The 16,017-nt window shown below is 36.1% G+C and overlaps 2 protein-coding genes across 3 annotated transcripts; both read right to left on the reverse strand.

Moving 5' to 3' along the window:
- Positions 1 to 383: 383 nt before the first annotated feature.
- On the reverse strand, positions 384 to 2,792 carry LOC135685743 (uncharacterized). The gene is made up of 3 exons (XM_065201797.2): positions 2,330 to 2,792; positions 1,463 to 1,649; positions 384 to 586 (listed from the first exon to the last, which is right to left on the reverse strand). Exons 1-3 carry the CDS (start codon positions 2,513 to 2,515, stop codon positions 468 to 470), a joined length of 492 nt encoding a protein of 163 aa, XP_065057869.1. The 5' UTR covers positions 2,516 to 2,792; the 3' UTR covers positions 384 to 467.
- Positions 2,793 to 5,053: 2,261 nt separating this feature from the next.
- LOC148958415 (uncharacterized) lies at positions 5,054 to 16,013 on the reverse strand. Of its 2 annotated transcripts, XM_089112688.1 has the most exons (5): positions 15,875 to 16,013; positions 13,735 to 13,961; positions 11,118 to 11,380; positions 5,615 to 5,795; positions 5,054 to 5,266 (listed from the first exon to the last, which is right to left on the reverse strand). In XM_089112688.1, exons 3-5 carry the CDS (start codon positions 11,304 to 11,306, stop codon positions 5,157 to 5,159), a joined length of 480 nt encoding a protein of 159 aa, XP_088968814.1. In that variant the 5' UTR covers positions 11,307 to 11,380; positions 13,735 to 13,961; positions 15,875 to 16,013; the 3' UTR covers positions 5,054 to 5,156. The 2 variants fall into 2 exon arrangements, with proteins under 2 accessions (XP_088968814.1, XP_088968815.1); XM_089112689.1 differs by lacking the exon at positions 13,735 to 13,961 and having other exon boundaries at positions 15,875 to 15,997.
- Positions 16,014 to 16,017: the final 4 nt, after the last annotated feature.

The raw sequence follows: 16,017 nt of genomic DNA on the forward strand, positions 1-16,017 counted from the left end.
GAATGAAAGTTTGCTGTCTCCCTAAAATGAATCTGCATTCCATTTCAAATACTTTTTAAGGTACGATTAACTATTTGAAAAACATAAAATGAACAGTTATTTGAAAAACATAAGATGTGGCTTAACATTGGAATGTATTCAAACCGCTGATCTCAAAGAAAGACTGGATCAAGTTTCTCCAGCCCAGCCTTGATTCCATATTGCAGCGTGCATCATGAGACCTTGCAGTGTTGTATAATCATGTTGGTTTCAGTTCAATTTACTTTTTCATAGCAAAATTCAAAGTAACCGTTGAAACAAAAACCCTTGACAGTAATCAGCTACTGTTGAAAACTGGTAACTTTCTAGGAATCAAAGCCATATTCAAAAACACAGAAGATCAATGACACAATAAACATCAGCATTATCATCATATAAATGCTATTTGTCACCTCCACAACATTCAACTCTAGTTATCAAACAATAAGTTAATTGCCTTCTTTTGTTAGCAAATAAACCATTGTGCTAAAAGCACTGACACCAAGCACTGTGCGACAGAAATGTACCTTATTCCACTTTTCTAGGTTTTCAGAAATCCATGAATCCCCTGCAATATAAGATAAGTATATACATAAGCCCTGCTGGAATCAAGTTGTAAATCTGATTGGTTTTCATCAATGAGTTTTTAATGTTCCTTTTAAAAAACCAAGCTAATTGGGGACAATTGGGCAAAAGTAGGGATAATTGGATACTCTCTGTTTTGGCTACGTAGGGCGCACAACCCAAAGATTGGGGGATAGGATAAAACAGCATGTTCCTTCCAACATACGAAACAAAACTGCCCCTCAAAGAGAACAGCCTCCTCGATCTTGTAGGTCTAGAAACACTGTTAAAACAAGTGATTCTGCCATTGGTCAACATCTTTTAGACAACCCAGATTGTGCAAAACTCTATAATGACGACATGTTTCGGATAATTGGCAGAGCCCGGTCGTCCTTCCATCTAGCAGTTTTGGAGTCAATCTACATAAAAACGAAAAAGCCGCCATTGTGTAGACAAAAGGAGTTCGTTTTCTCTCTTGGACTCCATTGGTAATTTTTCTTTAGGCTCGCGGCACTGATTGGTCAACTATACCGGTCTTGTGCTTGCGTTTTTCTGATTGGCCTATTTTGATCCACAACTGGGTATATATTTTTCCATCGTGTTTTTTCGGAACCTATTCTGACGTTTTATGCTCTGAGGAGTGTCAGACGAAAAAGCTTTAAGTATGTTGTAAAATGTTTGCTTTTTTCAAAGCCATTTTCAAATTCTGTACCGCAAAAAAAAATTGTTCTCTGTTTTGGGTTATGGAAAGAACTGAAGGCCAACCAAAAATTCTCAAGTATTGTCATTAAAAAAAGAGTCCTGGGAAATAAACTGAAAAGAAACTTCTAACCCTAAAGCTTATAACAAACCGGGATTTGACTAGCATGAAAAAACTTACCTTTTTCCTTTAATTCTTCAACAGCCAATAATTCATTATTTAGAGGTAAGATAAATAACTTTGTGAATGGGAGTATTGTCATGAGCATTCCACCAGAGACGAGCCAGCATACATTTTCAGGTGATTTTTCTTTTGTCATAAAGTAGGCAGATGCTGATGCTACTGCAGATGTCAATGCAAATTTAGACTAGAGAAAAAATGAATAAAATAATATTTATTTTTCTAGTTATTTCATTGCACTAGTCCATTTTAAATAAACAGACACACTCATGCACTTAAGAAGAGCATTCTTTAAAACTTGCTGTCATGATTTAGCTAAAAATAAGGAAGGGGTTTCTGTGAGATGGTTTTTCTCAATGCAATAGTAATAATTAAGAAATTATTAAGATATTTCTAAAGATTTGACAGGGATTTGCTGACGCAGTGAAATGTTTTCATTTTAACTGCAGTGGGAAATTCTATTGATGAAATGTATAGGATAAGCTTTGAAAACGGCAGACATGAAATTTTTGGCAAAGAATAATTTACACATAAAGATGCCAATTTTGATGAAATTGAAAACGCTTAATGGGATGGCTTATCCTCTGTAAGCCCACTTGAGTGCAAGATGCCTCTGCCTCATTACAGTCCTAGGTACCAAGTAAGTATCTAGAGGCAATTACGTTTTCAAACACGATTATGGGCATAGCACAGGCCTTCCATACACATATTGAAGTTGCCACAGTTGTTCTATGCTAGTTCAAAATCGGGCAGCTAAAATCATCACGACGTGCATTACCTTTATCCATCACTCTACCTTATCGCTTTTTATTGTCGCATCATGAAGCACACGAAACACATTCTATGAAGCACACGAAACATTCTTACCATAATGCTAGCTGCCCTTGTGTAGGACGGTTTCCAACAAGTTAAAGCTGTTTTCATATCAGTCGCCTCCATCCTTGCTGGGTGTTCGACAAGGTTTATATACAATGCTCCGCCTGCAAACAGCCCTGCAGTTACGGTAGACAAACATTTCAACCCTAGTCCAACAGCAGCTTTGTCGATATCCATCTTTCAGACTCCTAGGTCAGCTAATGATGAAAGAACCAGAGAATTTTTCAAAGAGGAGTAACTACTGTGCTACTGTGGTAGCCAGATGCTCTGTCGTTGTTGCTGCCGCTAGAAGTATAGGCGTGGCCATCGAAAATATCAGCTTGGACGGGGGCGCCGTCATTCTTGTTATTGGCTCAGGGCCTCAGAAACCTCTTGGCAGCCCTGACCATCCTTAGAGGGGCTGCCCCCAAATATTTGCTATTGGACAAATAAATCTTATCTTGGGGTGCTGTCAGTGTCCTTGTCAGCAATTGGACAAACTGATGCTCTGTCTTCAGTGAAAGACATGCCCTTAACTGAAAAAGGTTTTAAAAAATTGCCCTTGAGAACCCAGAAACCTAATGCAAACTTGAAATTGGTTCAAAAACTGCTACCAAAAGTACCATAAATCCTTGAATAACCCCCTCATAAAATCATCCCTTCAAATATGCCCCTAGCTAGAAAAAATTGCTAAAAATTCCCCTGCCAACATCTGTGTTTTGATAAGTTCCCAAGGGAACTTAAAGGCAGTCTATCCCATCAATGATTGGCTAATACGAACAACAGGAACACAGTAATTTGAATCCAAAGTGCTGGAATTAAAGTTGTCTCTGATTGTTTTTAACTGTCTAATTATTGATCAAGCTCACCAGATGCATAAATTTCACTCCAGTGAAAATAAAAGTTGAGCACAATAGGGGACACACTGCCTTTAAAAAAATGGAAAGAGGGGAGAGCAAATTTGCAAGCCATAAGGGGCTAATTGCTTTGGTTTGGAAAGACACAAAGCCTGTCTATTTCCTCAGTTCAATTCATAATTCCTCAGCTGGTGAGCCTGTGACCAGAAACACAAAAAAAGATGGGAAATATGAACAGATTAGAATTCAGTGCCCCCAGCTGGTCAAAGACTATAATGCAAAAATGCTTGGGGTCGACCTTTGTGACCAGCAATCAATTGTTAAAAAAGACAAAAAACAAAAAAGATTCTATCTGAGAATATTTATTGCTTTGCTAATGAAAGCAATAAACAATGCCTACATTATTGAGGGGCAGATCAAACCCCATATGGTTCCAGGAAAAAGAAAGCTTGACCTCCTTGCTTTCAAGGAGGAACTAGCATTGGCGCTACTGGGAAACACAAGGGTTGTAAATTGTGGAAAAGGAAGAAAGAGAAGGAGCACAGCAGAAGTTGAAGAAAGGAAACTGGCAAATGTTGGCATTCATTTGCCACAAAAGGGAGAAGGAAAGGAGCATAGATGTGTTGTTTGCAGAAAAAGCGAGCATTCTGGATAACTACAAATCCAGACAGAGATGTTAAAGAGTGCCCGTATACACTTTCTAAAACAACATTTTGCTGCATTGGGTGTGAGCCTGTAAATTCTGTTTATCTCTGCATTAAAAAAGACAATAATTGCTTTACAGACTACCACACAAAGGTTCAGTTTTGGCGTTGAAAGAGACATTATTTCGCTCTGTTTTTGTATTTTAACTAATTTTGTTTGCTTAATAAGACTGTGTGTTAAAACCATGATTTTTGAATTCTCTATCAAATTCTCTATCTTCTGATGCCAAGTGTCCTATATAACATTTTCCTTCTTCCTTGTAAAAATTTAGGTTGAAAATTATGTACGAAAATTTTATGTTTAGGCCAGGGAATTCAGTGTTAGAGGCACTTCCGGCATAGGAAATCTAGTGAGGAAAGGGTTAATTAAGATACAACAGAAAGATACACCAACTAAGTGAGGGATTGACAACACACCCAGCTGCGACTAAGGATCATAATGACTGTTAAAGATAATGATTGACATGAATGTGACTTTTGATAATGTGACGGTTGATGATGATTTATTGATAATGCTCATTTCATCTCCAACATTTAAATATATATCAATTGTTCTTGCTGTATGGCAGGACCCAGAAAAGAAGACTTGCTCATGTCCGGCACTAATATTTTCTAACCTCAGTTTTGACTCCTTCCTAATTGATCCTCCAAACACTAACTCTTAAAAATTTCAGGCAAGCCTTCCATTGTGTAGATATCAGCACAAAGCAACTTATCTTTCAAATCCAAGAAAATCAACATGTTTCTCATATTAAGGCATAAAATAAGAGTAACATCCTTGTTCTGATTATTGGAGAAATAGTCAGTATCTTATAAGACACTGTGAGTTTTCCATTATTACTGGTCAACAGCAAAAAGGATATTTTTCTATTTTCTATGAATTTCTTATTAAAATTAACATAATGAGAGTGGCTAAAATAGTCATCAAATAACTACAAGATTCTATAATTTTTTCTTAGGAGTTAATAATTAAGGGCACTGCTTGCCACCTCTGCCCTTCCTGGAAGAGGACAGGAGTGGCAGCTCCTGCTGAAGCCCCTCCAGGGTAGGCACCCCTTATCAATCATGGATAATTGAATGAACACATTAAATTGAATGAAAGGTGGGAAATGTTACACTCCAGATAGCCTTAAAACTAGAAGCAAACCTGTAGGTTGGGCTGAGGAAAACACTCATTTCACATGGTTTGAAGACTAAGAAGTCTTTAAAAAAACAATACAGTCAAATCTCTTCAATAATGAACAAGCTCATTTATTGTTGTTACCTTTGAAAATGACATTAGAATACAAGTCGGGATACCATAACTGCAAAAGCAGAATTTGAAAATATTGCTCTAACTCTGTGCAGCCTTGTCCATCTGTTCAAATTTGTTCTTATCCATTCATCATCTGTTAAAAAAGAAACATAAGACTCAACATCTAACTGCATAATATGGTTTTCTTCTGTTCAATTTATGCAAATGTAAAGGGAAGTGCTCAGAAAATGAGCAATACCTGTTATCCAAATTGGTCAAAATTTCCAAACTCTGCTCATGTTCAAGTTTCCAAAATTTTTGTGAAATATCTAGAGTAAGCTCACTGTTCATCTACATTTGAACGTGAAAATGTTGGCAAAATTGAACTTTGTTTGAAATTGTTTGAAATTTGCATTCAACTCCAGAATCCCTTTCAATCTAAATACACACAGCTTTTAATAGGCTGAAGATAATGCTCTACAACTGAAAGTTGCACACCAACCTTTATTTCCATCCTTTTCAGCAGCCAGCATTGCATTATTCAATGGAACCATTGCAAGTAAGGAGAAAGGAATGTTCATAAAAATAATCCCTGATGACAGAAGCCAATATGGATCACTGTTTGGACGACTTGTAAAATAGGCAGTGGCTCCAGTAACAATGCTGAGAGAAGCAGTACCACTCTAAAATGGCAAAAGTTATAATAGCAGCTCTTGAAGACACACACTTAGGCAAACACAAACTGGCAAACTGCTGGCAAATAAAATCAATTAATTTTTGGCAGGCAAATATTACCTGTTTTCATGATCCTACATTGAAATGACTATGTTTGCATGAAATTCTGATGAATATTGTGTGAAAAGAAGAAGCTGACCAAAACGATGTGAAATAAAACTGTGTGGAAGATAAGAAAGAAGTCACTTTCTGTTTTGTACTTTTAGCCTTCCTGTCAATGGATACTCAAAACATATCAGTTTCAGTTTGGTTTTACAAGATTATACTTTATTGGTCAGCATTGGTAATTTCATACCTTGCTCAACTTCATTGAATGGAAAGCCGATTCTTGGTTATCATATTGTACCCAGGCACCAAGAGCATTGAGAAAAGTGGGGGGGGGGGGGGGGCGGGAGGTCTAGAAAAGTGGGGGGGGGGGGGCTAAACAAATAAAAAGAGGCTTTACTTGTGGCTCATTTCTGAATGTTTTGCATTTTTTGCTAGAGCCCCCCCCAGCCCCCTGCTCTGTAGTGCCTGGTTGTACACTATTTATTTGAACTTGATGAATATTTCAAATATTGTGTAAATATCATCTTAAAGCTCTTTTCTAAATACTCTATCAAACTGCAACCAGCATTTAAGTGCCTCTAATCTTTTATATAATAAGTTAAATAAGTCATGATGGGAATTAACAAAAATCTATAAAGTCCTTTATTGTTTTTTGACAGTACATCAAGCTAAACATCAGAAGCTACAGATCAGCTTGTTTGAAAACTCAAATACTTAATATCGTCACCCTTATCTATCATCTTTCTTAGCTGACAAAACAACCTTCAATATGGTCTAAAATCATTACATTATCTTGGTGCCAAACTCTGGAATGCACTACCTGCTGAATTCAGAAATGCTCCATCAAAAATACATTTCAAAGAAAAACTGAAAACATACTTATTGAGCAAAGTCAACTAATACTCTGAGCTATTCTGATATCTTGCACAATTTTACATAGGAAATGCAAAAGTGTATATCTCTCAGATTATTCCAATTAATCCAAACTCATTCTATAACCGTTTGAATAGGGGGGGTCCTTCCTCGATTAGTTTACCTATTGAGGGGGCTCCTCCTTTAAGTAATTTGCTGCTTGCAATTCATTTGTTCCTCTGTTGGTATTTGTATTCTGTAACATGACTTATATCCTTGTAGTCTACTTATATCTTTTTCTGTATGCATTGTTAATATTCTTGAATTGTATGTAATGGAATTTAAAATAAAAACTGAACTGAACTGAACCTATAATTATAGTGTTAATTTTTATTAACCTAATTGTTGTTGCAATTCAATACTTATACAAATAAATTCAAACATTGTTTTACTTTTCTGTATATACATTTTATTTACTTAATAAAGCAACTGAGAGAAGAAATTAAAATTCTGCAATCTACATTTACAAAAAAACTACATATTTTTCAAAATGGTATAGTGCTGCTATGGGAATGGAATAAACTGAAATTTGGAAATGGTGCAAGTCTGGTATGTCCTTAGCAAGTAAGAATGTTAAACTTTTGGGAGTAACACTAGACCATCAACTTAGATTAGAAGAACATATTAAAGTTTTTTGTAAAGAAGCTGGGAAAAAGGTAAACGCTCTAGCCAGGATTACTTTGTATATGGACGAATCTAAGCGAATTCTTTTAATGAAAACGTTCATATTATCATATTTTAACTATTGTCCTCTTATTTGGATCTTTTGCAGTAGGAAAAGTAATAGCCGAATAAACCGGATTCACGAAAGAGCAATGAGAATAGCTCATGATGATTATGAATCAACTTTTGAACAACTTCTCATAAGAAAAATTTACAATATCTTGCAATAGAAATTTACAAAACATTTAACAGTTTGAATCCACCTTTTATGGATGAAATATTTTCCATAAATGAATGCCCATATTACTTAAAAAACTCTCAATTCAAAACAGCGGAGCCACATTACAAAATATATGGATTTAATACCGCATCATACAGATGTAGCCAAATATGGAACTCAGTTCCAAATGACATAAAATCCTCCCCTACTTTACAATGCTCTTGTAATCTTTGCATCAGTTATATTTGATTTATTTTATATTTAGCATTGGGAATTCAAATTAGTTGGCTTTAATTAGCTTGAGTATGCATAGCTAGAAATTGTACCAATTTTAAATAAAGAAAGAAAAAAAGAAAAAAAATCAAAAGTTCATGAGGTTCAAGAAGGGTAATACTTGTTTGGGCATAAATTTTTATTCCTGCTACCATTAGAGCACAGGAGCCTGAAGGGTGGATCCTCCGGGCTTGACCACTGAAGGTGAATTTCCACTTAACAGTATGGACGGAAAACAGAAATGGAAAAATGGTAAACAATTCGGAAAGTTTCCATTTCTCTCGGTTTCCTTTCCAAATTCTTTGTATACAATGAAATAGGGCACCGGAAGGAGAAAGCAGGTGGGTTTATGCTAAAAAACTTTGATGCTGCTTTTTCTTTTAAAAGAGGATTGAAACATTAAAGACAAGAGAAGTGCAAGAAGAGCAAATGGGTGAAAAACATTTCAAGGAAAAAAAACAAAATAGGAAAGGTCCACCCAAGGATGTGTTGTTATGAAAAGTACAAGAGGGGCCTTAGCAAAAATTCTTTCAAAAACTAGAAAAGGGCCTATTGGGGCTCAGGTTGAGGGTGGAATCCATGTAAAGCTCATGCAGGATATATAGAAAAACAATGAGAAATTAATTCTACAGTTAAGTTATTATTTCTTGTATTTTGACAATGTTCCTTTCTCTCAACGTAATTTGTAAATGGGTCACACACGTTGTTTTGGAGGCAATCAAATACAGATGTGCACACTTTTTTCTTTATTGCACCCTCAATGGTGGGAATCAACAGGTTGACCGCAGGCCGTCGAAGCCAAAGCCTACAGTCATAATTGAAATACATCGTCTTAGTAAAAATTTGAATGTCTCTGAATTTTATTTAGAACTAAGAAACGTGTTGCAACTTTACAATCTTTTTGGGATTAGTAACAAAATCAAAATTATAAGTCTGATAAGTCTGACAATGGACCATGTTGCACTGGAGACCAAATATCCTCCGTCCGTGGCTATAGCTCCCCCCCCCCTGATTCTCTGCTTTTCTCTTTATGGCTATGAGATGGAGAACATTAACATAGAACATGGAAAGGTGTCTTCAGCTTGCGACCAAGAAAATCAAGATACAACCATGAAGTAGAGCATAGAAAAAACAACCATTGAAGAGGGTGTGGTTGGAAGTAAAAAACAGCGGTAGCCACACCCTGTCACCACCATTTTTTCTAATAGCAGTTTAAAATCTCTCCCAGCCGCCCCTTTGAATACTACTTCAAGTATTTCAGAATGACTGGGACACAGTACGAAGTATAGCTTGCTACTGAAGTTTTGACGTAATGCCTTGAATATGATAGGTTGAGAGGTCAAACGGTATGAATTCGATGGAAACAGGTTGCCTTGATTTCAATTTTCAAAAACAAAAAGCACTTCAGTAGGTCTCAGAGCTGATGCCAATGGGGAGCATGGGAGGGCTTGTTGCCCCACTATAAGGCTGTTTGTCAGAAAATCTAAATGCTTGTCAGAAAATTTTAGGAATCTCCACAAGTCACATCTTAACAATTGGCTTATGATCAGTAATTTTGCTTTTAATGTTTATTTTTATGTTGCATTGGCTGAAAATAGCCAAAGATAGACCTTGTATAATTTGTTATATAATAAAGTTAGTCCTTGTTAGTAATGTCTAATAAAGTTAGTCCTTGTTAGTCCTTGGAAAAAATAGTTGTCCTTTGTCGAGAAACACTATAGGACTCCTTTTTTGATAATCTCTGGGATTTTTTAGGTCTATCTATCCCTGAAAAGAATCCTTGATGATGATGCAAAGTCTTATATAGAAGCAAATTTGAAAATTTACTAGAGGGGCGTCAATATTGCAGACGCTATCAATGAATTTCAAGATTTCCAGCCTTTCTATAAAATATTTATTGTTACAAAGGTAGAAGAAAATGATCTGAGGGACATCCTGAAATCTATGGTGATCAATCAGCTTTGCTGGTCTTTCCCAAACCTCTCAATGCTGCTTTAAATCTTTGTTTGTCTACCAGTGTCTTCAGCTTGTTCAGAGCGCTCATTTAGCAGAATGAAGTTGATAAAACTCTTTTATCATAAATGGAAAATGATTTCTTGTTGCGAATGAAAATGATCTGAATGAAATCTATGAGGTTCTCTAAGGTCCAAACAAGAACTGACTTTATGGAGAATGAAGGAAACTCCAAGTGTATCTCATCAAAAAGTTTTGTGCATCAATCCAAAGCAACTTTTTGTAGTTATCAGAGCCAGAAGCACCTCTACGAAATGTTTTTTAATTAAAAGTTGTTTCAACTGTTGACTTGAAATTTTGAAAACTAAAAAGGGAATATTCGAATTTACGCTTAATTGAATTCACTAGAGTCATGTCGCCCCTCATGGAACAATTTCAGTAAAAATTGTTTCCTCAGCTTTTTGGTACTTGCTAATAAAATAAAAGTACTACAAGCACATTCTTTGCTGTATAATCTACATGCTTGACTAAAGACAGTCTTATCGGCTTTTCTCTCTTTCTGCACAAGCAACATTACTACAGACTACATTACTACGTGACTCTATCTTATTTTCACGCTATTGGCTGAGCAAACAATAGCTTAAACAGACAACAACAAAACTTATTGCGTGATCTGCCATACTTTGCAGGTGTTGCAATACTTTTGTCCTGATAGTGTATGTCAAAATAAATTTTGTGCATGCTTTTATGGCCAGCAATTGGAAAAAGATCTAGGCAGCAAAAGATGCCAACCGTTTCAAAAAGCAAAGAGATTGGAGAAGACTGAAAATAGGACTGCTGTGGATTGTTGATGGAATGCAGGTTCAAAACTTCATGTAGAACTATGGCGGCAGAACGAGAAGAAAACAGCCAATGCGTTACTGACAGTGGCAGTGACCAATATTTTATTTATTTTGCAATAATAGTTTTATGACCTATGTTTTTTGTCTGAAATAGTTTAGTGTAGTCCGAAATTTTTCTCTCTAAAGTTTTGGTGACCCTGTTGAATCTCTTCCACCCCGGTCGGTTCAATACTTTATGCACTGACAGAATTTTAGGAATGGTGAATGAAATGCGCAAAAAAATAAAAACAAAACTTTAAATTTTCTCAAACAAAATGCTACGATAAAAATTAACGAATTCTGAGAAATTTGATAGCTACCATGACAAAGTATGCCTTGTTGTAAAATCTAGCCCAGTTCTCCAGTGCCGCCGCTTCTTCCTTGTGCTCCATTCTTGCCGGTTGTTCTACAGATAATACATAGAATCCACAACCTGCTAGTAGGCCACCAGAAACGGTTGCAGCAAATTTGCAGATCTTTGTCACTAATTCCCAATCAATGTCCCCCATCGCACAATGACTCCGAATACAAGCTTTTTAGGCACAAAATTTTGCAGGACAGGCAGCTCCACTCACTGGCTCCACTGAAGTCAAAACAAACAAAAGGCATTATTACGAGGAAAATAGCTGCGCAGCGCTATGTGCATAGATCAGTGTGTGCACTGGCACTGACCACCACTGGCAATGGCCTGCGTGCAGCCTCTAAGTAGTCTACGTCGTAGACAGAGCTCCCGCACGTAGGGAAATTTCCCTACAGTAGGGGAAAATTGAACTGTGTAGGGAGTAGGGAAAACCTACGGGGAAAATGGGCGGGTGTAGGGGAAATTTTGTTTTTTGTAGGGCAAATGAGCTTTTTCGATATTTTCGTTACCATGAAATACAGTACACGTTAAGAAGGGTCTGTAAAGCTACACAGACAGCAGTAGGAGCCCTTGTAACTCACCTGTCCCGATAGAAAAAAAAGTGCTGTAAGGAATGGTGGGTGGGAAAACCAAAGCCTTAATGAATTCTTGAGGCTATGAAACAGCTTCAAGAATACGTTTCTTGGTCTGGCACTTTTCATGCTGAACAAGTCTGGCACTTTTCATGCTGAACAGATCTGGACTACCACAAATTACGGCAGCGATCGAAAAAACAATTTTGTACATGAGTATAAACAAAACGGAAATGTCTTGCTGTAAAACATTAGAGTCAATTGTAAAAGTCAGTGAAAAAATTTACAACCAATTTTGACATTGATGAGCATCATGTTCGTTTACAATGGAAATGCTATAAATTCATAGTGCAAAGCAGGGGCGGGACCAAGGGCGGTATGGGGAGGGGTAATTACTTTTGTCAAAAAATTAACCTGGTACAAAGCACTGAAATGAGGCAAAAAGGCGTTGTCTCACCGGCCAAGCCCATTACCCTCCCACTCTGCAGTAGTACAAAGGTGTACTCAGAAGGAGCTTGATAATATTGAAATTGATATAGTATTTGAGAAGTACTATTTAATACTTCAATGTTTATAGCAAAATTTGTGTACATGATGCGTTTTTTTTAAATATTTTCTGTATATATTTTTGTAGGGATTGTAGGGGGAAAAGTAAACGTGTAGGGAAAAGTAGGGGAAAACAAGGAATTGGCCGTAGGGAAATGTAGGGGAAAAACGCATGCGCCGTAGCGGAAAATAGCAAACGTTGAGTGGGAGCACTGGTCGTAGACCCCCTCTTCCAACGGGAGGGAAAGTCTATGGCAGTGGCGGAAGTTCAGGCTTTCATTTGGGGGGGGGGGGGCCAGGCCTACGATTTTCCGACAAGATAACATCATGGACCATGTATAATTTTAAAGAAACTAAACATTTTGATAAAAATTGTTTATTTTTTGACGGGACTCTTTAGAAATCTTTGCTGACCACGCCATAATTAAGTAGCAAGAAGAATAATCCATTTATGATTTTTGATATCAAGATTGATATCTCATCTAAGACAATTGATGATGCAAGAGGTAGACCGATTACACTTTTGACAAGTCGTACGTTCATTTTATGCATTTTATCTTGTTTTCATCAGTGAGAAATATGTTTGAAGATAACTTTTGTTCAGAAGAATCCGATGGAAATTTTGGCAAATCTTTACGGAATTGAAATTAAATATACAATTCACAAGCAGTTTTGATTTTGGTCATATATTGTTTGATTGATTATTTGGTACTGGATAATATTTTATTAGCTATGCTATGTTCAAATTTTGCAAAAAGGGCACAGAGAGGTTATAAAGACCCCTGGGGTAAAAAGGGAAACGTGGATCACGTGGAAAATTTGGCAGTTACGCCCCTTAGAAGATTAGCTTAAAATACCTTTTCAGAACGATTTCATGGAGTAATTTCGACACGTTAAACGGTTGTCAATTATCGACGAAAGCCCGAATTTTCCGACGACATCGCTGATTGGGGGTGGGGGGGGGGCGAGCCGCCCTAAACCCCCATAATTTCTGCCACTGCAGCAATGAAAAACAAGCATTAACCAGATAGCAGAAGAAAACATACCAACGATAAAGAAAATAGAACCAAAGTGGCTGACTGCCAGAACTGAAGATTAAGCAATTAAGAGCAAATGATATGTGGGGAAGGCACACAGTGCACATTCAGTACAATTTTGAATCTGTAAGGCTAAAAAAGAAACTAAATAATGAATGTGATGAACCTATGAAACTACCACATGGAAAGCAATTCTTTGCAAAAATGGAAAAAGAAAACCCAAAACACTTGGATGGGGCGGAATCATTGATAAAGTAAATACACAATATTGGAAAGATAGGCATCATTCTATGAAGCACTTTTTAATGACCTGAGTGAAGAAACAATGTAATGATAGACTGCCAGAACAAACCATCTATTCCCATGATCTTGAAATCAGAGATCATTAATATTATCATCAAAATGAAATATGAAAAATCACCTGGCAATGATAACATCAGCTGAATTTATAAAAGCCAGAGAGGAACCTATCATTTACGCTTTTGAAAAGCTTTTCAATCTGATACTGACTTCCATCCATCACTGTCAGTTGTCATTTTCAAGAAGGGAGATAGACAAAGATGTGACCAGTAAACTCTTCGACATGATGATCATAGCAAACCGAATAAAGCCAGATAAATATTGTGACATTCCATCATCTCAAGTAGCCTATAAAACAAATAGAGGCACAACTGAACAAAACTTGTGTTGTGTTTATAGACTTTACGACAGCATAAATCAAAGAGAAATCTGGAAAGCCCTTGATAAAATGTTTATAAATCAGCAATACATAGTGCTCCTTAAAGCATATTTGCATTCTACAGCTCAAATTAAGACTGATCTGGGAGTCACAAGAGAAAAAGAAATATTCAAGGGTGTGAGACAAGGGTGTCAAACTCTTTATTCTGCTGATCGATGGAGTAATAAAGAGCAGTCTATCCGAGAGGCACCCGTTGGATACCTCAATAGGTGGATTGTATATATCTAGCTCAAGTTTTGCAGATGATATTGCTGTCGTAAATCAACATGATACTGCACTCAGTTGCAACATTTCATTAATAGGTTAGCCTTCACTTTCAAAAGTGTCAGTTCCGAATATAAATATCAAGAAGACAAAGTCATTCTCTGTTCAAAGAATAAAGAACCATTAAATCTTTTTATAAATAAAGAGGCAAAAGAACAAGTTCAGAGCTTTGGAACAAGTTCAGAACAAGTTCAAAACCTCAGATTCTAGATTTCTGCTAAACTTGTAAGCTCAATGCCAGTTTGAATCATATTAATAAAGGATGGGAAAAAGTGATAATCAGCAAAATTTTGAAAAAATTCTTCCCCAAATACAGAGAACGACCCATTTAATAGTTTGTAGTGATGCATTTATGGTATTCTAATGTACGGAAATTCCCAAAAGGTGAACAAACTGGTGTTTTTTATTTTGTTTACATTTTTTGATTTTGTTAGTCTGTAGTGCAGACTTCTGCCTTTTCTGTATGCTGCTGGCTGGTCTGTCCTCCGCACTGGATCTGCGGAAGTGAATATATATGATATGGCTTGAGAATTTTGGTGTACTTTCTTGTTGTTTTACCATATTTTTCATATGTCCCAGTATTTTGCAGTATTTCGTAGTTTTTTGCAGCTTCTCGTTTTATTTAGTTTCGTTTTTTTCGTTTTGTTGATTATAATAAGCCATAGTTACTGTTAAAAGTAACTATATCAAATATATTAGCATTCTTATAGATAACAAATTTAACTGGAAACAACAAGATGTCAACACAAAAAACTTCAAAAGGTATTGGAATACTTGCAAAAATGAGGCACTGTCAAACAAAAAACTGTTTAATAAATTTCTCTATAAATGGTTTCTGCAAAACTATTAGAACATTTAAAAATTACATTTTATTATGACCTAAAAATTCTTACCCCTTCCCTAATTTCCCTGTACATTTACTAAACAATCCTATCATTAAACCACCATGCTCCCATTTCCCTTTTTCTTTTTTTGTTCTGTTACCGTTTAAAAAAACTTAAAATTAAACTTTGTAAAATTTAGCTCGTTGTCTTGGAATTTCTCATTTACAAGTACCTATATATTATATTTTATTTAGTGTTCCTGTAGTCATTGTGTTATATATTCAATAAAAAGGACACTGGGCCAGAAAACCTCTGGGTTTGTCTCAATGTCTTTAGCAACATTTAATGGAAATTTTAACTTTCCCTACCATAATACCTACAATAAACTTTATAATTGTTAGTTATTTTCGTATACTTTTAAAAAACGTAATTAAAGTTTGTTGTTGGATGAAAAGAATTTGATTTATCATCTTCAACGGTCCTGTTACTTCATCATCTTCAATTTAGCAGTAGCTTTATATTGTTCTGTGCTAATCATATGTAACAAAGTGTGTGAAATGAAATATTTGAAGTGAATAACAAGTAACTGGTGTAGGCAGTAATTTTCGAGAAGTTCGTTGGAATTCTAACGAAACTTCGCGAACTTTCCCAGATCAGCATGAGCAAGCATTACGTAATGGTGTAAAAATATACTTCATACTTCTAGAAATTTCCACAAATTGACAAAATCTTACCAATTCAGTGTTTCTAGAGCACTAACTTGGGCAATCTGTTATGTGTGTATCCCAAAACATAATAAATAATTTACATCATGTAAAATAAACCGTTTACACTGATTTTTTCAATTTTAATGTCTTGAAATGACAACCTCGTAACC

This window comes from Rhopilema esculentum, chromosome 15, assembly GCF_057945365.1.
Source record: "Rhopilema esculentum isolate cy_ngs chromosome 15, ASM5794536v1, whole genome shotgun sequence".
Classification (NCBI taxonomy): Eukaryota; Metazoa; Cnidaria; class Scyphozoa; order Rhizostomeae; family Rhizostomatidae; genus Rhopilema; species Rhopilema esculentum.

What these genes read in the sequence shown, in the direction of transcription:
- LOC135685743 (XM_065201797.2), bottom strand. Translation starts at nt 2,515, where the DNA reads ATGGATATCGACAAAGCTGCTGTTGGACTAGGGTTGAAATGTTTGTCT. An exon ending in CAAGGGCAGCTAGCATTATG is followed by an intron (nt 1,650 to 2,329) that starts GTAAGAATGTTT and finishes TTTTTTCTCTAG; the next exon opens with TCTAAATTTGCATTGACATC. An exon ending in TGAAGAATTAAAGGAAAAAG is followed by an intron (nt 587 to 1,462) that starts GTAAGTTTTTTC and finishes CTTATATTGCAG; the next exon opens with GGGATTCATGGATTTCTGAA.
- LOC148958415 (XM_089112688.1), bottom strand. Translation starts at nt 11,306, where the DNA reads ATGGGGGACATTGATTGGGAATTAGTGACAAAGATCTGCAAATTTGCT. An exon ending in ACAAGGCATACTTTGTCATG is followed by an intron (nt 5,796 to 11,117) that starts GTAGCTATCAAA and finishes TTGCCATTTTAG; the next exon opens with AGTGGTACTGCTTCTCTCAG. An exon ending in TGAAAAGGATGGAAATAAAG is followed by an intron (nt 5,267 to 5,614) that starts GTTGGTGTGCAA and finishes CTTTTTTAACAG; the next exon opens with ATGATGAATGGATAAGAACA.